The following is a 23355-nucleotide window of genomic DNA, read 5'->3' as shown; positions in this document are numbered from 1 at the left end:
GAGTCAAGTTGCTTGGTGTTTTTGCTCAGTATCTGCCCCCCCTAGTAGAATGCTACTGAAAGTTTCCAGGTATGAAAACCCACACCTAAATCCTCTTTCCTGAAAGGAAAATATAGCTTGGATTGTGCTGATTTAGCCTTTGTGCGGGTAACTGTTGCTTCCGGAACATTAGCCCAGAGAACCTAGCAGAGAGGTCTGTGAGGTTTTGCATTTTCGCAGAGCAGAGCAGAACGTTACCCTTCTGCACTGCTGTGGAGCACTTACTCGCTCAATTTTGCAGAGATTTTTCTTTCTAAAAAGAGACCTCACAATCAAGACCAGCACTAATTACCCTGAACCCCTCAGGGAGTCCTTGTGGAACCCACAGCCTTGCTCTCTACCCTTCCAACTGCCTGCTCCTAACAATTAAATGCAATTTAGATTCCTGAACTGAGCCTGCTAAATGCTTCAGCATTTTGGCCTCCCCCCACCCCCGTCCCCGTCTCCCCCCTCCCCCCTCCCCCTCCCCGTCTCCCCCCCTCCCCCCTGCACTCATTGGCCCCGCCTCTTTGGGAGAAATGAAAGCACAGTATCAGGTGAAAACAAAGGCAGTCTAATCCTGTCTAGGCTCACTTCACAATGGAGATGTTATGTACAGATGAAGCGTGAGCAGATGTTATTACACTATCTGAAATGAATTCCTCCGCCATCCAGCCATTGAAATGGCTTCAGCCTCCCTACAGCACCTCTGCTGTTTCCTTCCTCCAGGCTTCTAGCTGTCGCCCAGCCCGCAAGAAAATCACAGGAACACAGTGCCTCTTTCTCCCTGGTTATAATAAAGGTATTTGCAAGGAATAAAAGGTCACAGTATACCCCGCTGGCCCACAGAATACGGCCAGTTCATTCAGTCAACAAATATTAATTGAGGGTCCATGGTTCACTGTCTACCAGGCACTGTGCAGGGGCCTCGGAAGACAAATGGATAAGCGCCTGGTGTCCTGCCTCTAGGAAATTACACAGGAGAGAAGGCGTGTAAACAAATAACTGAAATATGAGGGAGGGGGGAAGTATGTGCCAACTGGCGGGGTTACGATAGAGGGCTGTGTTTGTCAGCTCCTTGAATGCCTACTCCTGTCTGAGCATGAGACTGGGGTGGAGACTGGGTCTGAGCCCATATCCCTTATCTGTTGGCTGTGTGGTCTTGATCTTGCATCCTAGTGCCCCGTTTGTTGAACAGTGGTTACAGCACAGAAGGGCCCTGCCAATGTCATGAACTTCATGGTAGCAGCACCTTCGTCCCTCTTTTATAGGCATGGAGTACAAGAGCCCTGCTATCAAAAAGTATACAGTCTCTTGAAAAAACCAGAAACAAACATGTGAACAAGCACGTAATAATAGTGCCTTACATGTATGAGGAATAGCTTCTTATAGTACGGTCCATTATGTAGTGGAGGCTCTCAGTCCCAGCTGCAGATTAGAATCACTGCAGGAGATTTGAAAAAATTTGTAGTCTGGTCCCACCTCCAGATCATCTGTTTTAATTGGTCTGGGGTCGAGCTTAGGCACAGCTGTTTTAAAAACTCTGCCCAAGTGATTCCCATAGACTGCCAGTGTTCATAACTGGTACCTGCCATAGCATTTGACTATTTACAGTAGCTTGGTTAATAGGTAGGAGGGGGCGGGTATCCTTTCCCTTGAAGAGAGGTATGACTTGCCCCGGGTCATAGAGCTTGTACTGCAGGTGGCAGAACTGGTGAGAAGACTTCTGCTTGGTGCAGGACACTTTGCCTCATTTGACAGGCTTGACAGGATCAACACCAGGGGATATGTGATTGAGTGATGAGACTGCTGTAGGATTGCTGAGGAACTTGAAGTGGTCAGGAAGGACTTGGGGGAGGGTGGGGCTAGAAATGGTCACAATAGAAAACTATAAGTTACCAGCATTCTAGACAACTTGAATAGCAGGGGAAAGTTTGGGGATGGGCAAAGCATGCTTTAAAGTTGGAATGGCATGTCGGAAAGAGTTCTCTGCCAATTCCAGTCCATTAGTAGTTGCACATGGGGTTCTCCTTGTCAGCCATTGGTCAAGGAATACGGAGTTGTGGTCTGTGTGCTGCGTATTTGCTTTTCCTTTTATCAGTCTCAGAGGAGCATTTGCTTTGTTGAAAATTAGGATTCAAGGTGTTCATTCAGTACCTCATATTTATTAGTTATGTAGAATCCCAAGAACATACTTTCTTTGAAACTCTTTAGTTTAATGTTTTTATACTAAAGACACATTTTCAAAATATAGTAGAAAACATCACATTGTACACTTAAATATGTGCTGTCTTCAAAGTTGTTTTGGGAGTTTTAAGTGCTTTGCATTTAAATATGAATTTTAGAATCAGTTTGTACATTATAAAAAAAAACCCTGGGATTTTGATTGAGATTTTGTTGAATCTATAGATTCTATGGGAAGGATTGTGTCTTCATTACATTGAGTCTTCTGACCCATGAACATGGTATATCTCTCCATCTATTTATATCTTCTTTAATTTCTTTCCACAGTGTTTTGTAGTTTTTAGTTTATAGGTCTTTTGCAATTTTGTTAGGTTTAGCCCTAAGTATTTCATATTTTTGATACTAATATAAATGGTAATATTGTTTGAATTTCAATTTCTGGATGTTTATTGCTGGTATGTAGAAATACAATCAGCTTGTACATTCATTGATCTTGTATCCTTCATCTTTGCTAAACTCACTTGTTAGTTCTGGAGCTTTTTCATAGATTTCATCAGCTTTTTCTCCATAAACAATGATGTCATCAGTGATTAAAGACAGTTTTTACTTTCTCCTTCCCAAACTGGATACCTCTTATTTACTTTTCTTGCCTGATTGCACTGATTAGAACTTCTAGGACAAGGTTGAATAGAAATATTGATTGCAGAAAACCTTGCCTTGTTTCAGATCTTAAAGGGAAAGCATTTAGTCTTTCATCATTAAGTATGATGCTTGCTGTAGGTTTCACATAGACAATTTTATGAAGTTGAGGAAGTCCCTTGTTATTCCTATTTGACTTTTTTACCAGGAAATGGATGTTAGATTTTATAAGAGGTTTTTGTTGTTGTTGTTGTGTTTTGTTTTGTTTTAGTTAATTGATTGATATTTGAATGTAGAACCAACCAAACTTGCATTCTTGGGAGAAACCCAGTTTGCTATGATGTATTAACTTATGCACTATTTAGAAGTGTGTTATTTAGTTTCCAAATACTTGGGGAATTTTACTGGGATCTTTCTGTTTCTGATTCCTAATTTAATCCCATTGTGGTCAGATAACATATTGAAGTATGACTTGAATACTTTTAAATTTATTTAGACTTGTTTTATGTCCCAGAATATGGTCTTCCTTGCTAAATATTCCATATGCATTTGAAAAGAATGTGTATTCTGCTGCTGTTAGATCAAATGTTCTATAAATGTCAATTAGGTCAAGTTTTTGATAATATTGTTCAAAGCTTATGTATCCTTGCTTATTTTCTGCAATAATTATCAATTATTATTATTGATAAAAATAATTATTAATTATTGAGAAAGAGTATATTTGTTTGCTAGGGCTGCCATAATAAAATAACACAGGCTGGGTGGCTTAAACAACAGAAATTTATCTTCTTACAGTTCAGGAGGCTGGAAGTCCCAGATCAAGGTATTGACAGGTTTGGTTTTTCCTAAGGCCTCTTTCCTTAGTTTGTAGATGGTCACCTTCTCACTGTGTCCTCACATGAATTTTCCTCTGTGTGCAAAGCTTCCCTAGTGTCTCTTCTTCTTCATATAAGGACACCAGCCCTATTGGGTTAGTTCCCTACCCTTATGGCCTCATTTAATGTTGATTACCTCTTTAAAGGCCCCATCTTCAAATATGATCACATTGGAGGTTAGGGCTTCAATATATGAATTTTGTGGGGACACAGTTCAGTCTATAACAAGGGGTAATGAAATTTCAGACTGTGTATGTTTGCCTATTTTTGTTTGCAATTCTATCAGTTCTTGTTTCATATGTTTTGAAAGTTTTGTTATTAGATACATAACTGTTCAGGTTTGTTATATTCTCTTGTTGCTTTTACTAGCCTTTCATCATTATGCAGTGCCTTTCTATATCATTGGGAATGTTCTTTAATCTAGAATCTACTTTGTTATTAATATAGTCATTTCAGCTTTCCTTTGATTAACATTATCATTGTATATTTTTTCTATTCTTTGTCTTTTTTGAAAAAAAATAATCTGACAATCCCTGCCTGTTAATTAAGAGATTTAAACTATTTACATTAATGTGATTACTAATATGGTGAGGTTTAAATCTATCATCTTGCTACTTGTTTTCCATTTCTCTCACCTGTTCTTTATTACTGCTTTTTCTCTTTATTTTTTTTTTATCATTTTAAGATTAATTGAACTTTTAAAATAACTTTGTTTTATCTTCTTTGTTGTATTATTACCTATAACTCATTATTTTAGTAGTTGCTTTAAGGTTTATATTATACTTCTTTAGCTTGTCACAGTCTACCTTCAAGTGATAGTGTTATTACTTCACGTATATTATGAGAGCCTTACAGTAGTATACTACTATTTCTCCTTTCCTGAGTTTTGTGCTATTTTATCATAAATTTTACTTCTACTTATGTTAAACCTCACATCACATCATTATTAGTTTTTGTTTAAACAGTTAATTATCTTTTAGTGAGTTATAAGTAATAAGTGAAAAATCTTACATATTTGTCCATGTAATTACCATTTCTAGTGGTCTTCATTCTTTTGTGTAAAGCTGTATTTCCATCTGATATCATTTTCCTTTCGCCCAGACTATCTTTAACATGTCTTGTAGTACGTGTCAGCTGGTGATGAATTATTTCAGCTTTCAGCTTTTGTATATCCTAGGAAGTTTTTAATTCACTTTCATTTTTGAAATATATTTTTGCTGGGTAGGTACAGAATTCTAGATTGGGTACAGAATTCTAGATTTTCTCAGTACTTTTATTGCTACAGTGTGTTTTCACTTGCTTTTTTTTTTTGAATGAGAAATCTGCTGTTATGCTAATGATTGCTTCCCTGAGTGTAATGTGTCTTCCCCCTCCACTGCCCCTGGCTGCTTTTAAGGTTTTTTTTTTAAATTGAAGTATAGTTGATTTACAATGTTGTGCTAGTTTCAGGTGTACAGCAAAGTGATTCATTTATATATATATATATTTTTCCAGATTATTTTCCATTATAGGTTATTACAAGATATTGAATATAGTTTCCTGTGCTATACAGTAAATCCTTGTTGCTTATCTATTTTATGTATAATAGTTTGTATCTGTTAATCCCTACTCCTAATTTATCCCTCCCTTTTCCCCATTCCCTTTTGGTAACCATAAGTTTGTTTTCTATGTCTGTGAGTCTGTTTCTGTTTTGTATATAGATTCATTTAAGATTGTCTCTTTATGACTGGGTTTGAGCAATTTGGTTATCATGTGCCTCTGATGTAGTTTCTGTCACATTTCTTGTGCTTGAGATTTTTTGAGTTTCTTGCATCTATGGGTTTATAGTTTTCCTCATGTTTTGGAAAAGTTTCAGCCATTATTTCTTCAAATATCCCTCCACCCACCCGTCTTCCTTCAGAGGCTTGAAGGCTGCTTAAAGTCCCACAGTTCACTTATTGTCCTTTTGTTTGTCTATTTATTTATTTACTTAGGTTGTCTTTTCTTTCCATACTTTATTTCGGTAAGTTTGTATGGTGTTGTCTTCAAATTCACTAATCTGTTCTACTGTAGTGTCTAATCTGCCAATAATCCCATCTGGTGTATTTTTCATTTTAGATATTTACATTTTCTTCTATAAATGTTTGATTTGGATCTTTCCCTACCTACCTTTTTGAACAAATGGAATATAGTTATAATACCTCTCTTAATATCTTGTCTGCTTATTCTTGTCAGTTCAGGGTCACTTTCAATTGATTGATTATTCTCATTATGGGTTATGTTTTCCTGTTGCTTTGCATGCCTGATTTTTTTTTTTTAAATTTATTTATTTTTGGTTGCATTGGGCCTCCGTTGCTGTGTGGTCTGCGGGCTTCTCGCTGTGGTGGCTTCTAGTTGTGGCACGCGGGCTCAGTAGTTGCGGCGCACAGGCCCAGTTGCTCCACGGCATGTGGGATCTTCCCGGACCAGGGCTCGAACCCGTGTCCCCTGCATTGGCAGGCGGATTCTTAACCACTGCGCCACCAGGGAAGCCCCCTGATAATTTTTGATTGGATACCAGACATGGTGAATTTTACCTTATTGGCTGCCGGATATTTTTTTATTCCTACAGATATTCTTGAGCTTTGCTGTGGAATGCAATTAAATTACTTGGAGAGAACAGGAGCAGTGCCCAGTCTACCGTTAATCTTTCCCCACTTTTGAGGCAAGATCCTTCTGTTTTCTGTGCAATATCTGCTGAATCTTGAGGTTTTCCAGTCTGGCTGTGGGAAGAAGGACTATTCCCAGCTCTCTGTGAGCACTGTTTCCTCAAATCCTTTCTGGTGGTTCTTTCCCCAGCCTTGGGGGTGGCTTCCTCAAACACGTGTGTGCAGACACACATATGCGTGCACACGCACACACACCCCCCGCTCATCAGTACTGTGCTGAATGCTTCAGAGGGCCCTTCCGCAGATCTTAAGAGTTCCTTGCAGCTCTCTCTTCTCTGGTGCTCTGGCTAGTGAACTCTTGCTTATTCAGCCTGAACTCTTAACTCCTTTCCTTCAATCCATGTAGTATACTGGTTCCCCCTCCCCCCTCTGCATCCTGGAAGCTTTCTCCATGTAGGAATTTGGGGCATTTGTAGAGCTCACCTCATTTTTTTCCTGCCTCTGAGGAACTAGATAGGTTAATTTGCCTGTTCATGAACACCCTATAAAGAGAATCATTCACTGTGTGCTCGTGTCTGACTTCTTTCATTTAGCATAATAATGCTTTTGATGTTCATCCATGATGTTACCTGTATTAGTAGCTTGCTCTTGTGTATACCCAAATGCTATTCCATTTTATGAATATACCATGGTTTGTTTATCCAGGCTCCTTGTGATGGGCATTTGGGTTACTTCCTGTTTGGGGCAGTTTTAAATAAGGTGGCTCTGATCGTTATTGCACGTGTCTTTGTGGACATATGTATCTTGGTGTCTGTAAGAGTGGAATTGCTGAGTCATAAGATTGGTGTAGATTGAAAAATATGTATAAGAAATTGTCAAGCCGTTTTCCAAGGTAGTTGTACCATTTGTCTCCCATTCTCGGTAACATTTCATCTTCTCAACGAATTTTAGCTATTCTGGTGTGAGTCATGGCCTCTGTCAGTCCATGTGGATATAGGTTACGTTAGAACACACCGTCACATATCAGCAAATGGGAATATGATTGGTGTTTGGTTTCGAAGGCAAATTGAATTTTTATAAGATCCTCAGCTACAGCTGTGAGCCTTGGCACTACAAACACGGATTTGGTGGATACGTGTTTCATCTCCTCCCAGTGCCGGTGTGTGTAATGGGTTCAGTTCTGTACCAGGTTTAAGGAGGAACTGCAATCTTGTCACCCTGGTCTGGTGACAGCTTCTCCTCAGTACATCAGTTCAGAGAGGCTAAGTGGCCAGGAAGGCCAGCTGGTTAGTGACCTGTGCTATAATTGTGCTGTTTGCTGATCGTTTCTTCCAGAGGAAAAAGCGTTAAGATTCTGGGAACGTGTGTGGATTCCTTTGTCACAGAAGCAGTGGCTGTAAGCCTGGAGTTTGGAAGCTAATACGCAGTCACATAAGCCCTTCACCCAGGGGATTATGAACTGGGAGCGTGTGGGCCGCCACCAGGGCTCTGGTACCGGGCGTGCTGACGGGGTATCCCAGGCCCCTGGGATCCCAGCCTTGGCAGGGTGCTGTCTTGTTCTTCTCTGTTTGCCTGGTCAAGTTCCTGTTTCAGCCCTTCACCAACTCGGCTGGATTTATTATCTCCTGAAAGGGAAAAGGAAGAGGCAAACGGGCTGTGAATGGAAGAGCTGACACTTTTCTCTCTCTACTTTTGCAGCCAGAAGAATTAACTTCGAGTCTGCACAGTTTTAAGAACAAGGCCTTTAAAAAAGCCAGAGTCTGTGGGGTTTGCAAACAGCTTATCGAAGGTCAAGGGATTTCATGCCGAGGTGAGTACGCGTTTATCGTTCCCATGCTGATTAAACTGAAGCAAGAAAACAAACAAACAAAAAACCAAAATGAGACCTTCTTTCAGGAGTTTCCAAAAGTTAAATCTCGGAACTCCCCATCTCAGCCTGAGTTTCCCCCTACCCTCACTGGACCGGGACTGACCATATTTACACAGATATGTACTCATGAGAAATTTTTCCAGCAAGAGCAAAGCTAGTCATATGGGAGAGGGGGCAGCAACGAGTGGCTCATGACGTATCTTCCGTCTGTCCTGTAGTGTCGGTAGCTCGGGTTATTCTACTTTCTGATCTCTTACCAGAGTTTACAGATGAAAACTTTCTGCTCTTTTGAGTGAGGGTCACTGCGTTACTGCCCTTTCGGCATGTTGTCAGGCATTGCTCCTGTCGGTAAACAGCCTCCAGCTTCACTATTTGGTGCTTAAACCCCAGGTAATCAACACAACTTGCTATTTTTTGTGCTTTCACGTTAGTAAATCTGTCTAACGGACATGTGAGGAGGACGTCTCTTGTCTCCCTTGAACCCTAGAATCGTGGTTCTGTGTCCCAGAGCGGAGGCAGGTCGGGGGACCTGGCAGAAGGCTTTGGGCTGCTCCGGGGCTTCTTATCACCGGTGGGTTTAGGATTTCCTCCATAGGACATTTTCAGGGCTGCTCGAGGCTCCCCTTCCTCCCTGTGGACACCCTGGCACACGGTCCCTGATGGCTGCTTTGGGCTTGGGCAGCCTCGAGGAAAGATGCACAGTGGTCACACTTCGTTGGGACCCAAGAGCGGGCAGGAGGCAGCTGTGGTCCCCTCCTCTGAAGGGCCCCTCCACGGTCAGTGCTGGCGGTGCCCTGGTACCATCAGCACGTCACCAGCCCCCAGCTGTCCTTCCCCCGCTGCGGCCTCGTGGGGATGCCGGAAGTCCCCTCCCTCCCCGGCCCCCCAGGGGTCTCGATGTCAAAGTTGACACACCTGCTTCTCAGAGCGCATGGCACTCTCACCTTGTCCCTGGATGCAGCCTGTGTCACGGGGCCTGCTGGTTCCTCTCCATGTAGAAAGGGTGCGCCGGGCCCCGGGGGCTGAGGGGTCACCTGTGGAGGTGCACATGGGACCTGGATCCAGCGCCAGGCCTCCTCAGCACGGGCCCTCTCCCCAGATCAGCAGGCATGCATGGGTGTGTACGTACACGAATACACACGTGTGCATGTGCAAACACACACACGTGTCCACGTGCCCACAGGCGCATATGCACACACATGGAAACGTAGAGGAGGGTGTGACAGAGACACGGCTGGGCCAGGAGCACAGGCTGGTGCTCTGGGTCTGTCAGGGGCAAAGTCTCCCGCTCTGAGCCCATGACGTGGGTCGTGACCATCCTCCTCTGGACGGCTGGTGCGAGGTCCGAATGAGACAGGTGTGAGGTGCTTAGCCCACGTTCTGGTACTTAGCTTTGCAGTTGCTGTGATGATTCTTTTTCCTCAGTGCCCCCAACTGAATGTGCCGTGGGCGATTCCCACGTGGGTGACACCCGGGATCCTTGGCTGGCTGCTGTCCACACGTGCAGGTCATGAGCACAAGCCAAGGTGGTTTAGCTCCATAGGCGCAAGGGCTCTGTTTCCCACATACGTTTAACACGCCCTGGTTGTGACAGATGTCTCGATGGAGAGCCAGTTTCCTTCTCGTCTCTGTACAGCTGAGGCCTGAGCTGACTAAGGAGCTATCCCAAATGTCCTTTTTAAGATCTCAGCGCCTCTGCTCTAACCACCTACAGGAAACAGTTATTCTTTTCAAAGTAAATAGAAGCAGTGAGATGTGACCAGCTTGGAGACGGTGGTGCCCAGCAGCCTGGCTCTCCTATCAGGCCAGGGCCCGGCTCCCGGCTTCCTCCCGAGGATACTCACGGCCCCCAGCACCGTCCAGGGCTTGGCGTGAGAGTGCGTGTCCGGGCTTGCGCCTCCCTCCCTGTCCTGCAGCTTCCCAGGCCCGTAGGGGCCAGGAGGGGTCCCAGATTATCCTTTGGTTCTTCGCGGTCTGTTTCATGGCATTTTCAGTGTGTAGTGTGTGAGACGTCCGGGAGGACCAAGGGGCCTGTCGGAATGGTGTGCATGGCATGTGGTTGTGCGTGCACCTGCTTGTGCACCCTCTGGAATTCTGTTGCGGGAGGGCAGCCAGATCTCAGGATCCCACTGGGTGCTGCGCTGCCTGGGGCCGTCTTGGCCCCGAGGACCCTGTGCGTGCCCAACACGGAGGGGCGGGAGGGCGGCAGGGCGGTGACGGTCGGGCCTTGTGCAGTGCCGTCTCGTGACCTGTGTGGCCCATGCTTCTCTGCTCCAAGAATCGCTGTGTGGTTACGTTTTATCTTACAGTCTAGCCCCATGGAGATCACTTTTTTGACCCACCTAGTTTTCTTTTCCTTGAAGAAAATCATTCACTGACAACGGTCCCGTAGGTGCCCTCTCCCTCAGGGGGGTTCATCTCCACGTCTCATTTCCCCTCAGGGACACTCTGCCACTGTCTCCTGTGCAGGGAAGCCAGGGCACACACAGTGTGACCCCAAGGCGCCTGCACCCGTGTGTCGCCCCAGCACTTGGCTGGGATGGTCTGCATAGTTTGGAGGCAGTAGAAACAGATCAGGGCTTGGGCGCGGGTCCCGGGGCGGCTCCTCTCTCACGCTCCCCTTCCCGGTGCGTATGCCCCAGCAGACATGCCACGCTCCTTGTGCACACCTGGCCTCTCCTTGTGTTATCTCAAGGCCACGTTCCTCTGTTCTGAGCCCTCCAGCCGAGGGGGTGTGTACGGACTCTCCCTGAGGGGCCCTGGGGTCCATCCCTCGTGGCCGGGTGGTGGCATTTGCTGCCCTGAAGCACGAGGCCGGGACCGCTGGCTCGCAGAGGCCACCTCTGGGGCATGTGTGGCTTGGGGAAACCACGTCCTTGGCCCAAGGACTCAGCTGCCTGGATATGGGCCCCGGAGAGCTGCGCTACTTGGAGAAGTAACTGGGAGCAGGTCTGCGTGAGGGCCAAGGCCCAGGACTTGGTGGAGAGGCCCGCTGACGTCAGGGCTGCCTGTGTGCCCGGGGCCCCACGTGGGTTCCAGGGCAGGCGGTGGGCGGTGTGGAAGGAAGCCGCAGTGGCGGGTGCCCGTGCAGGCGTCCAGTCCTGATTTCTGGGTCCTGCATGGAGGCCGTTCCTAATGTGCTGAGTGTCACCCCTTGGGCACATGTGCATTGAGGGGCTGGGGACTCACCTGTATCACTGTTAGTGAGATGTCTGCCGATTCCTCTTCAGAAGAAGGTTTTCTAGAACTCCCTCATGTGGTGGAATCCAAACACCTATGAGAATACTCAATGGATTGTTGTATTTATGTACCTAACTGTAATAACTGTGTTAATAAACAGTAGCTACTCTTTTTTGAGAAGGAAAGGACTCTATGTGCCAGGAGTCCTTTAGACGTTATCTTCTTGAATTAAACTGCCGTGTGTGGGCGATGCAAGACTCCATCCCAGGGCGGTTGTGACAGTCTGCCTCTCCCAGATGCCATCGTGTGTGAAGTGGGGCTGCTGCTGGATTGGGAGCCCGGCAGGGTCTCTGCGGGTGTAGACGGGGCCTGGCAGGGTCAGTGGTTGGCTCCTGCAGAAGTCGCTGTGGCCCTGGACAGGCCCCTTTTCTGGCCCTCAATTTGGTGACCTTTACAATTTGCGTGTTGGGTAGTTAATGTCTAGGATTTCTTCCTTTTGTCAGTAAGCTGTACAGATACCGTAAAACACTCGGACGATATAGTAGTTTCCTCTCCCTATAGTTTAGATGTGTGTCATATACATTTGCACGTTGAGGCCGTGTGTGTGTGCTGCCTGTAGACGTCACGTGTCTTCTCTCAGTAACCACGCACAAGCTGCGTGAGGTCTCAGCGAAGAGACCCTTCCCTTGGTTCATTTCTGGAGAAGCATCGGGGTACGGTGGAGGGGAGCATGGACCCTGGAGACAGGCTGCCAGGGCTCCTTTCCTGCCACCCCGTGCTTGAATATTCTTTTAGAGTCATTGTGAGTAACAGATTAAATGCACTTGGAACACAAAGAACATTGATTGGCTCAGGGAAGTGTCCAGCAGTGTTAGTGATGGTGACCGTCATGATGTTGCAATTCCTGTTGGTTATGGTGACCTTGGTGATGGTGGTGATGGTGGAGAAGGGTTAGGTGTGTCTTCTGTGACTCGGGCTTAATATTTTTACTGTTTTTTTCTAGCTCGTTCTTGACCTTGAAGTCCCTTATTTTCACATTTTAACCTATTTTGGCACAAGTTTTTGTTTTTGTTTTTGTTTTTTAATTTTTATTTATTTATTTATTTATTTTTGGCTGTGTTGGGTCTTCGTTTCTGTGCGAGGGCTTTCTCTAGTTGTGGCAAGCGGGGGCCACTCTTCATCGTGGTGCGCGGGCCTCTCACTATCGCGGCCTCTCTTGTTGCGGAGCACAGGCTCCAGACGCGCAGGCTCAGTAGTTGTGGCTCACGGGCCTAGTTGCTCCGCGGCATGTGGGATCTTCCCAGACCAGGGCTCGAACCCGTGTCCCCTGCATTGGCAGGCAGATTCTCAACCACTGCGCCACCAGGGAAGCCCTGCCACAAGTTTTTTATGTGGTTAACTTAGAAGAAAGAATTTAATTTTTAAGAAGCTGTCGTTTGCACACAGAGGCTCCCTTACCCCTACTTCTCAAACCATAACTACAGGGAAAGCGGCAGATGACTGGTGAGTGATGGGGTTAAGTGTGTGGTTTGCCGTCTGCTGCCCAGAACCCCACTGAAGCGGCCCCTGCTCTGCCCTCCCCACCAGCCGGGGCTTTGAACAGGGGGCCTGTTCTCACTGCTCCACCGAGATCCCTCGGGTGGCTGAAGTGGCCCAGTTTCCACTGACAGTCCCGCTCCAAACCCACACCTGAGGGCACTGGCGTAGTGGATCTTGGCGTCCTAGTCCTCAGCGGGTGAGTCTTTTCCTGGTTGTCGAGAACTGTGAGTTCTGCGAGATTTGGCCCCATGGGGGAGATGGGTCCCGAGAGGATGCAGTGTCAGACCAAGCCTGGCTCTAATAATGGAATAGGAGAGAACAGACTGGAATGGAAGAAAATAAAGAAATGCTTCTCAAGAGAGACAACCGTAGGGAGGAGCCTGAAGGAAATGGAGAAAAGGAGCAAAAGAGAGGCCAGAGGGAAAATGGCATGGAGGGGGTTTTGTAAGGAATAGCTGATAACGACTTTTTCCCTTCAGTGAACCGAACACATAGTAAGCACCTGCTAGAGTAAAAAGATGAAAAAGCTGTGACCTGTCTGTGAGGAGCTCCGAGTCTGAGGCGGGGAGTCCTGTCTGTGAGGCCATCACTGTCTACAATATCCTAAGGGATAAATAGACAAAGCTTAGGGCTGGATGGGCAGATCGGTAAGTGTAGATAGTCAGCACTTGCTTTGTGCCAGGTGCTGAATTAGAACCGCAGGACATGGTGGCAGTTATGACCAACAAGGCAAGGAAAAGGAGCGTGTGGCCAAGCAGTGAATGCGGCGTTGGGCCCTCTGCCCTCTGCCTTGGGCGTCCGGTCCCCCGTCACATGTAGCTGGTGACTGTGGACGCGGATAAGCTGGAGAGCTTGAGGGCAGAGGCAGGAGAAGCGGAGGGGACGCCCAGGGCTCGTCTCTCTCTTGGTAAATATGTGTAGAGTATTGTATGACCAGCCTGTAAGCCAGTGGCCTGGATTCCCAAGGCTCCTGGAGACGTCGGGAGAATAGCAGTTCCAAGACAACGTGGAACAATGTGGGGCGTTTCAGAGCCAGACGCCCTGGGCAGCTGCTGCTATGGGAGTGGATTCCTACCCATGACTTTGGAAACCCCTGTTTGACCAGGGAGCCGAGTGTGGAATGCAGACCCCAGGCTTGTGGAGGTGAGGATTCGTGTGTCATTAATTGCAGGAAATTCATGAGAAATGCACTGGCCACATACCCCCTCCCAGGGTGGAGAAAGGCTCCTGATGGGAAATGCTGAGGGAGCGTTAGGGAGCCTGCCCTGGGCCTTGGCCTTGAGCTCAACCCGCTCTTTCACTTGACTGCTTCTCTGCTTTTCATTTTTGCAAGTCAATGGATGAAAAATGGTGTCTCGCTTTATGACGTTTTTCATTCATCTGGTTATCACTGAGGCTAAGCATCTAAAAAAATACAGAAAAGACGTCTGTAATGTTTATTTAGTAAACTAGCCTTTCAAATCCTTGGCTCATTTAAAAACTTAGATTATTTTTCTTCTTGATTTCTAAGAATTCATTATATTATAATATTAATCTTTCTATCATTAAATTAGGTAGGACTTTTGCCGATTTTTGATGGATTTTGACCTACAGAAATGTCAATTCCTTAACATTCCAACTTAGATATTGCAAACATTGTGAGCAGTTGCTTGCCTAATTTTGTTTGTGGGGTGTTTGTCATGTGAAAGTTTTAAGGTTCCGCTTATTCAAATCTACCCATCATTTCATTTAATTTCTGTTTTTGTTCCTATTTAAGAATGCTTTCCCTTCTCTATGGTCATAATGATGTTCTACAGTGCTTTATTCTAATATTCATTTCTGCTTTTCCAGTTCTCATCCGGTTTCACAATTTCATGGTTGATTCATCTGGAATTCATGTTATTTAGGTTATTTTTCATGAGCGAGCTGGTTTTCCCAGCATGATTTATTGTGTAGCTCGTCCTTTTGTAACCGAGTATGACGTCTTTCCCCTATGCCGCGTTCTCACATGTGGACCAGCCCATTGCACACGTCTGTTTTTACAGAGTTTGTACTGTACCTAGTTTTATATCTTTTCACCTTGCCTATTATAAGCATTGCCACATATTAGCTTTTTAGAAGTTATGATTTTCCAATACTACTCAATATTTTATTTGTGGATATAAATCTTCTTCTTTATTGCTTCAGTAACTTCTTTTTTCATGGCAGAAAGGAGTCTTTGATATCCCTTTGTTCTACTCCTCATTACGTACGATGAGAAGAGTGGCATTGTTTTACACACACATATATATATATATATATATATAGTGCATGTTTTGTGTGACTTAAGAGGCTGGGTCCTCCTAGCTGTTTCTGCATTCAGTGTATTTCACCGTGGTATCAGTTAAAGTTCTTCAGCAAAAAAGAACCAATAGGATGTATATGGAGAAAGAAATTTACTGTAAGGAATTGGTCCACACGGTACGGAGGCTAAGTCCCACCTGTGGTCGGCAAGCTGTGACCCAGGAGAGCCAAAGTGTAGCTCCTGTCTGTGTCCTAGTCCCAAAACAGGAGAAGACCGATGTACCAGCTTGAAGACAGTCAGGTAGGGAGAAAGAATTCTTTCTTACTCCACCTTTTATTCTGTTCAGGCCCTCAGTGGATTGCATGAAGCCCACCACATTGGGGAGGACTGTCAGCTTCACTCAGTCTACAGTTCCAAATATTTTTCTTATCCAGAAACACCCTCCCAGACACACCCAGGATAATGTTGAAGCAAATATCTGGGCATCTCGTGGCTTAGTGAAGTTGACACATAAAATTAACCATCAAAAAACATGTTGTTTTGGTTGAAGTATTTGAAGAAAATCCAGCTCTATACAGATACGTATTTGGAAAAGAAAGCATATTCTGTTTTGATATTACACCAAAAATCAAATGATAGTTTCTTAAAGTTTAGTTTCCAAAGAAGACATATAAGTGGCCAATAGGTACATGCAGAGGTGCTCAACATCACTAATCCTGAGGGAAATGCAAATCAAAACCGTAATGAGATAACACCTCACACCTGTCAGAATGGCTGTCATCAAAAAGACAAGAAAAAACAGGCTTTGGTGAGGATGGAGAGAAAAGGGAACCCTCATACACTGGTGCTGGGAATATAAATTGGTTCAGCCACTGTGGAAAACAGTATGGACGTTCCTCAAAAGGTGAAAAATAGAACTACCATCTGATCCAGCACTCCTGGGTATATATCCAAAGGAAACAAAATCAGTATCTTGAAAAGATGTCCACACTCCCATGTTGATTGCAGCATTATTTACAATAGCCAAGACATGGAAACAACCTAAGTGTCCATCAGTGCATGACTGGATAATGAAAATGTGGTGGGTGTGTATAATGAAATATTCAGGTATAAAAAAGAAGGTAATCCTGCCATTTGCCATCATGGATGGGCCTTGAGGGCATTATGCTAAGTGAGATAAGTCAAACAGAGAAAGATAAATACTGTATGGTATCATTTATATGTGGAATCTGAAAAAAAAGAAAACTCATAGAAACAGAGAGTAGGAGAGCGGTTGCCAGGGACTCGGGGCTGGAGAAATGGACAGATGTTGGTCGAAGGGTACAAACTTTCAGTTATAAGACGAGTTCGTTCTGGGGATGTGATGTACAGTGTGGCGCCCGTAGTTAACACCACTGTTTTGTGTACTTGCAAGTTGCTGAGAGCGTAGGTCTTAAGTGTTCTCACCACACACACAAAATGGTAACTATGTGAGGTGATGGATGTGTTAATTGACTTGATTGTGGTAAATGTTTCACAGTGTGTATGTATATCAAATCATCATATTGTACACTTTCAATACATACAACTTTGCCTGTCAATTATACCTCAGTAAAGCTGAAAAAACCCCAACAAAGTACGAGCTGCCAGTTGTTGGCTCCTGAGAAAAGGGGTAGATGAGAAGCTGACTGTCAAAGTAAACGTGTACCTTTTGTCTTTTCATGTACATTTTGGCCTCTGCAGTTGGGGGGGGGTGCATTCTGTTGGGGAAGTTCTGGTGCCTTCCGGGGCCTTCCTTCATGCTGGGGGCTGTGCTACACAGAGGGACAGTCAGGTAAAGAGGCTCCCGCCCTGTGTGGTCCTGCCGGACACTGGCTTCTGAAAGCGGACCCGGAACAGAGGAAGGTCGTACGCCGTTGTCCAGGGAATGACACCCCAGGTCTCATCCATGAGCTCCAGGCTCCCATCAGGAATTAGGCAGAAGATCTGTAGCGCCTTTGTGGGATATGGTGACATTTGGTGGTGGCTGTGGGATGAGAGCTGTGATCAGACTGTCCGTGGTGGGCGCTCAGTCTGTTAGCCTCTGTCCCTCCTGTCATGTCGCTGTTCCAAGAAGCTGGCGGTACACAACAGATGACACCTTCCCTGGATGAGCTTGGCCTGGTCAGGAGAGATGGACGCACAGAGACTACTTTGAAATGATGCACGATGGGATGGGTGCTGGAGGGAGAAATGTGGCCGGGGTTCCCGCAACCCTGTCAGGCACTTAGCCTTGCCGGGCGGGGCAGGGTGGAGGGAGGGAGGGCTTCCTGGAGGAGGAGGTGGCACTCGCACTCAGTGTGAGGAGGGTGTGGAGGAGGTGCTGGAGCCGGGGAGGCTGGGAGTGCTGGATGTCGCATCTGTGCTGAGGAGCTGCCCTTGCTACTGTGGGCAACAGGATTGGAAACCGGGTCCGGACGCTGTTCCCGTCAGTGTTTATAATACGTTGGAAAGGCAGTGTGCGGCGGGGTGAAAAGTGGGGGCAGAGACGGGCTGGAATGCCAGCCTGCATAGGCCCTGCTGGGTCCTGGCACGTGCCCAGTTTCTCCCTGACGGTGGTCCCAAGGATTGAAGGCAAGGAACACGTGGGAAGCATCTCGCTTGGGGTCACCCACAGCTCCCACAGGCTGAGGTGAATTGCTACTCCGAGGAGAACCTGAGGGACCATCCACACTGCTGGCATTTGGGTGGAAAGTTCATAATACCGTGGGGTCACCTGATTACATCCCAGGAACAATGGGTTCACCTCTCAGGACCCCCGCCTTAGCGCTTGGGTGGTTTATGCAATTCACTATGATTAGTTAACCTTTGTGAATGTGATGATTTGCCCTATAACGGCCTGAGGCTCTCTCGTGGCCCAGTGGGCCGTCCACCATGAATGTGTCACACGGCTGTCATCATGCTTTCCACCGACCACAGCCCTTTTTGGGTTGAACTGGTTTGTCGATCTGCTGCTGCTTAAGCAGTTACCCCCAAAGTTAGTGACTTACCGTGACAATGGGTTCTCTTCTCACTGCTTCCATGGATCAGGAATTTGGGGGTCACGTGGGCCGGCAGTGCTGGCTCAGGGTCCCTTAAGAGGCTGCCTCATCTGAAAGCTCTCCTGAGGCTGGAGGACCCACTTCCCAGGTGGATCCCTCGCGCGGCTGGCTGGCAGGGTGGCGCTGCCTGCTGGCGGGAGCTCTCAGTTCCTTCAGGTGGGCCTCTGCCCCAGGGCTGCCTCAATGCCTCACAGCGTGGGCCAGGCTCCCCTCCGAGGGGGCATCCAAGAGACCTGGGCGGAGGTCACTCGCCACGCCCTGTACCATCCTGCCTCGGCGCCCGACCAGCTCTGTCACTGTGAGGGGACTGCGCGGGGCCACAGGTGCCAGAAGGATCCCTGGGGCCATCTCCGGGCTGACTGCCAGCGGTGGTCGTGCTCCTGTCCTGCCTGCCGAGCGGACCGGCCTGCCCCACCCAGCGTGTGTGGACAGAGCTTCCTCTGGGGCAGGGGGAAGTCTTCACCTGCATTTCTGCTAATTTTCACTTTCCCAAAGGCCAAAGGGCCCCTCAACTGCCTTCCCCTCTATCTCAGTCCTTCCGGCCGGCCTCTGGCCCCTGGCTGTCCTGTGTCTGAGATTTTAATCTGGTGTGAAAGCCTCTTTTATTCCCATGGCCAGCTTATCTCGATTAGAAAATCACTCATCGCCTTTGCGGGGGCCGGGGTTGGGGGGAAGGGGGGGCCCATTAGAAAATGTAGAATAAATATTTGTTTTTGTGAATAATTTCACAAACCTCAGATGCGCAGAGAGAGTTCAAAAAATAGATCTGGCTCTTCCCTGCTGGAGTTCCAGGGACCACGCCCCAGCCACGGGCTGTGTTACTTTGTTGTACCCTCCTTCGGGCCCAGGTGGATGCGGAGTTGGGGCTTTCTGTCCTCAGCTCATAGACAAGAGAGGGGGAAGATACGGGGGGTTGGTGAGACGTTTGGACCTCAAAGCGCTAACCAGAATTTGGGGCCCGTCTCCTGACCTCCAAGGCCTTATTTTTCCAGGACCGCACACTTCTGTACGTTCATTGGGCTTTGCAGTTTCAGAGCAACGTCCCGTGAACGATTCCATTTTGGCATCACGATAACCCCGGGAGAGGAAAGAGGCCCAGAGAGGTCACTGGTTCTGCCTAGAGCAGCCCAGCTGGACAGGGCCAGGAAGCCCCCAGGTCCCGTGCCCCTAAGCCCAGGTCCCTGTCCCCCATCTCACAGCTGCCCCACGGGTTCACCGGATGGATGCCTGCTTGGAGCCCACATGGGAGCTTGCACTGGGCTTATTTGGTGCAGTTGCTTCATTCTGTGCTGTCTCCCTGTCCTGCCGCCTCTGCCTGGAAGCATTGGCCGGCAGGCCCCCGTGCCCCGAGCCACCGTGGTGTGGGTGAAGCCTTTCATGTCCTGTCAGCACAGCTGCAGCCTCTGGACGGCGGGCCTGTGAAATCCACATTGGTTCCGGCTCTATCTGCATTGTCAGGGCCTCCGAACCAACACATGCCTCTCTCAGTCCACACAATGGCCTGGGTTGAAGGATCCCCCGCAGGAATTTAGACGTGGATTTGTTCTGACAGTCGGTTCTTAAGTTGTCCGGAAGTGGAAGGAGCGTGGAACTCAAATGTCCAATTTCTCACTAATTTAAAGGCGCCTGTCCTGAGTCTTCTGGGGCGTTTTCAAGTTTCTCTCCTTTCTTCAGGGAGAAGCTGTAATTTCCAGCCCAACACTGATGCTTTCTACTGCTCAGGTTCACCGCCTTTCTCCTTCAAGGCCCTGATTCGGCCGCCTGAACCCCTGGAAAAGCCAGTGTGTTTGTAACTGCTCCAGAGTCCCCACCAGCGCCATCTGGGCCGTTGCTGACACTGCAGAGGTGGCTGGGTTCTTGGACACCATGTCCATCCACCCCACACTCTGTTGCACTTGGCGTTGTGTCTAAGGTGTCTAAGTGAAAAACCTCCCTCAGTCCGGACGTTCTCAAGGATTGAGAATTTGGAGATGTAAGAAGTATTGAGAGACTGCTCAACACACACACATTCTTTCTCCTTCTCTTGCAGCCTGCAAGTATTCCTGCCACAAGAAATGTGAAGCCAAGGTAAGCGTTGCATTGCTCTCCCATGGGGCTTCTGGAGCCGAATTGGCCCACGTTGAATGATGTGCATGGGAGGGGACTGCTTTGGACCGTGGCCACAGAAACGGAACGCTTAAGAAACGGCTGCTAGATGCTTTTCGATAGAGTGTATAGTTTTCATCTGAAGAATAAACTGAGGAGCTATGAAATCCATGTTTTTAATTATAGAAAAATAGCTCTTAAGAATTTGGTTTCAGATAAGAATTCGGTAATTTTGTCCTGGCCATCTCACAGCCCTTTCTCCACAACAAATGATCCCTTCTTTCCAATCACATCGACGTGCTGCTTTTTTTTAATGGCAGAGAGGGGGTGGGGATAGGGTCGAGGGCACGTGCCTGGCCTTGAGAATTTTTCTGGCTTCTTTTTTGAGGGTAGTTCATAGATGGGCTGGGGTTTTCAGGCTGTCATGGACGTCTGGGGACCCTGAATCACGGGATCCTGCATTCCCCGGTAGGGTTAAATTGCTGGATGGCCCTACAAAGTGCTTGAGGCCTGGGTGTGCTGGGTTGGGTGTAAGGCTCTGATTAGTGGGGAACGAGGAGGCCTGGAAATGGCATATGGAAGCTGCAGGCACCCCTAGACGGGGCTCTGGTTTTCTACGCAGGTCCAGGTGTCTGCCCTTCTCACGCTTTCCAGGTACGATGTTACCTTCAGTAGGGCCAGGGCCCACGCGTCGCTCCTTGCTGACTGGCCGGTCCCACCTTTGTGGGACCCCCCCAGATGCCCTGCAGGCTGTCCCTGGTGGGTGGAGGTCCGGGGAGATGGGGTTTTAGAGAGTCTTGGGATTTTGTTGCTGCTCTGGACCTCACGGCTTCAGCCTCTCCTGAGAATTTTCGTCTGGTCCTCGGGCTCTGAGTGGAAGGAACGTGTGCTGGCCGCGGGCTTCGTGGAACTGTGTGCTGGCTTCACGTGCGTGCGCTCTCCCTGTGAGGACCAGGATCCTGGTTTCCTCCACTGTCTCCACGATCCACACAGGCACGCACATGCAATCACACACATGCACACACTTCACGTTCACATGGGCACTCACAGTCCACACTCACACGTGCCCACATACATGCACACACACACACACACACTTCACACACATGCATGCAGTTTACCCGCACGGGCACACGCACACACAGATGCACACACACAAACCTAGGGAAATTACAGGTGGGTCTAGCCCTGCTTTTTTTTTTTTCAAGAAAGAGATTAAATGACTTTTCTTATGAAACTTCTCATCATGGAGCACTTGGGACACATGCAGAAGTGGCGAGGCTGGGATGGGGCTCTGTGCTGTGCTGTTGTCCAGCCCCCTCGCCCCCCACCCCCGTCGCTTCCGAGGCGTCACGTGATGTGTGCTTCAGTCGTTTCAAGATCAGGCCCCGTGGTGGAGCTTTGGGGCATTTGTGCTGTCACTTGCGGTCTCACCGTGGAGAAGGCTTCCGCTTTCTGTCCAAGGCCAGGCATCCTTGCTCACACTCACCCCTGGGCAGGACTGATGTCTGACCTTGGTTATTTTAGGTCTGCTTTGCCCACAGATGTGCTCGGCTTTCCAGGGTGCTGTGTACTTTAAACCTAAGTGACTGTGTCAGAGCGGAGATTCCTGCCTGCGGTGGAGGTGGGGAAGATGCCACCTTGGGGAGTATTTCGGATCTCCCAGAGGGTTTTCCCCCGTCTGCCTCCTGAGGGTTTGGATGCGTCCCCGGCCCCTGAGGGTCCCGGCGGCAGCAAGCCTTGTCCTGCGGAGCTTGTGCCGCCTCACCACGGTGGGGCGGACCGCGGGGAGAGCCACCGCCGGAGCCCTGCTTGTCCTGTGTCACGCTGCCTGTGTGAGTGTGCGTCGTGTGCATGGGTCTCCTCCGTGACACTCTGCCTGGCCTGGCCACTCTTGACCCGCAGCTGCAGACTGAGCCCTGCTGCCCTTGGCACTGTTTCTCAAAGGGGGCCCAGTGCCAGCTACTTAGGGGATTGAATTCTTTGGTTCAAAGAATATTCCAAAAGTCTTAACTATCACTGATTATGGCATTTCTAGCCACAGTAATTGGCAGTTTGCTAGGGATAGATAAGCTTTTATTCTTATTAGATCATGGTAGAGGGGGAAATGTATCCGTAGTCATTTTTTTTGGGTAACGCAGCTTTGAATGGCAGGAGAGAATGCCACTAGCAATAACAAAGACTCTTCTTATTCCAAAACTATAATGCCGTTGCTGCTGAGCAGACAAGGGCCATAAATTCTCAGCCGCCCCTGGAGATAAGCACGGGGTGGGGGTTAGGGCAGCTCAGTCTCCCAGGAGCTGAGACGCAGCTCCCCCAGACGGCTGGGTCCTTGATCACCACACGTCTGTGCCTAACTGTGCGTGTCCGGATTTCTTTGAGACTGAGAAAGCTTACGTGAAGCTGTGGTCAAAAACACAGGCTTTGGCCTAACGTCTGGCCCATCCATCCACTTAGTGACTTGGGGATGGTATGGGCTGTGGGTCCCCTCTGCGCTGGGAACACTGGAGGAGAGGGCATAGCACGATCCCCGGAGCATGTTCCTGTGCGGTTAACCCCGCTGGCGCTGTCATTGCCCTGCTGCTGCCAGGGCCACCATCAGAGGCTCCCAGCCAGGCCCGGGATGTCCCCTTGGTAGAGCAGGAGATGTGGAAGGAGAGAGCCATCCTGCAGAAAAGGGGCTGAGCCATGGACTGGGGGCTCAGGCAGGGAAACGGAGCCTTGAGCTAGGACCGGGGTCACTTTCTTCCTGGCCGTCGGGTAGCATGCCCCCCCAGGTGAGGCCATGCGGTCCCAGGGTACACAGAGGCAGAGACCTGGGCTTTCATCCTCCTTGTCTCCTGGAGCAAGTGCAGTTCCCCGCAGCCTCAGTTTCTTCATGCATAAAATGGGTGAATAATAACTTCTGCAATCCACCTGAAACAGCTTGCTTTTAGCTGTTAATTATGGTAGAAGTAATTACTTAAATTTGAAGGAAGCAGAATAATTTATGTGTAATTACTGGAATGTTTGGAAT

At 48.0% G+C, this 23355-nt stretch overlaps 1 protein-coding gene across 4 annotated transcripts in view; it reads left to right on the top strand.

The window, feature by feature from the left end:
* The window catches only part of TNS3 (tensin 3), a 238611-nt gene that overhangs the window by 40968 nt on the left and 174288 nt on the right, over window positions 1-23355 (top strand). For all 4 annotated transcript variants that reach the window (XM_057549822.1, XM_057549823.1, XM_057549821.1 and 1 more), the window contains exons 2-3: window positions 8042-8153; window positions 20284-20321. Coding sequence is in view for 2 of the 4 variants with exons in the window: in XM_057549821.1 (XP_057405804.1) it covers window positions 8042-8153; window positions 20284-20321 (150 nt within the window). In the remaining 2 variants the exon portion in view is untranslated. The remainder of the gene's footprint in view (window positions 1-8041; window positions 8154-20283; window positions 20322-23355) is intronic.

The sequence above is a fragment of the Balaenoptera acutorostrata genome, chromosome 7, assembly GCF_949987535.1.
Source record: "Balaenoptera acutorostrata chromosome 7, mBalAcu1.1, whole genome shotgun sequence".
Lineage (NCBI taxonomy): Eukaryota > Metazoa > Chordata > Mammalia > Artiodactyla > Balaenopteridae > Balaenoptera > Balaenoptera acutorostrata.
Note: the sequence above shows the minus strand (reverse complement) of the source record. Positions and strands in the feature narration are given on the sequence as shown.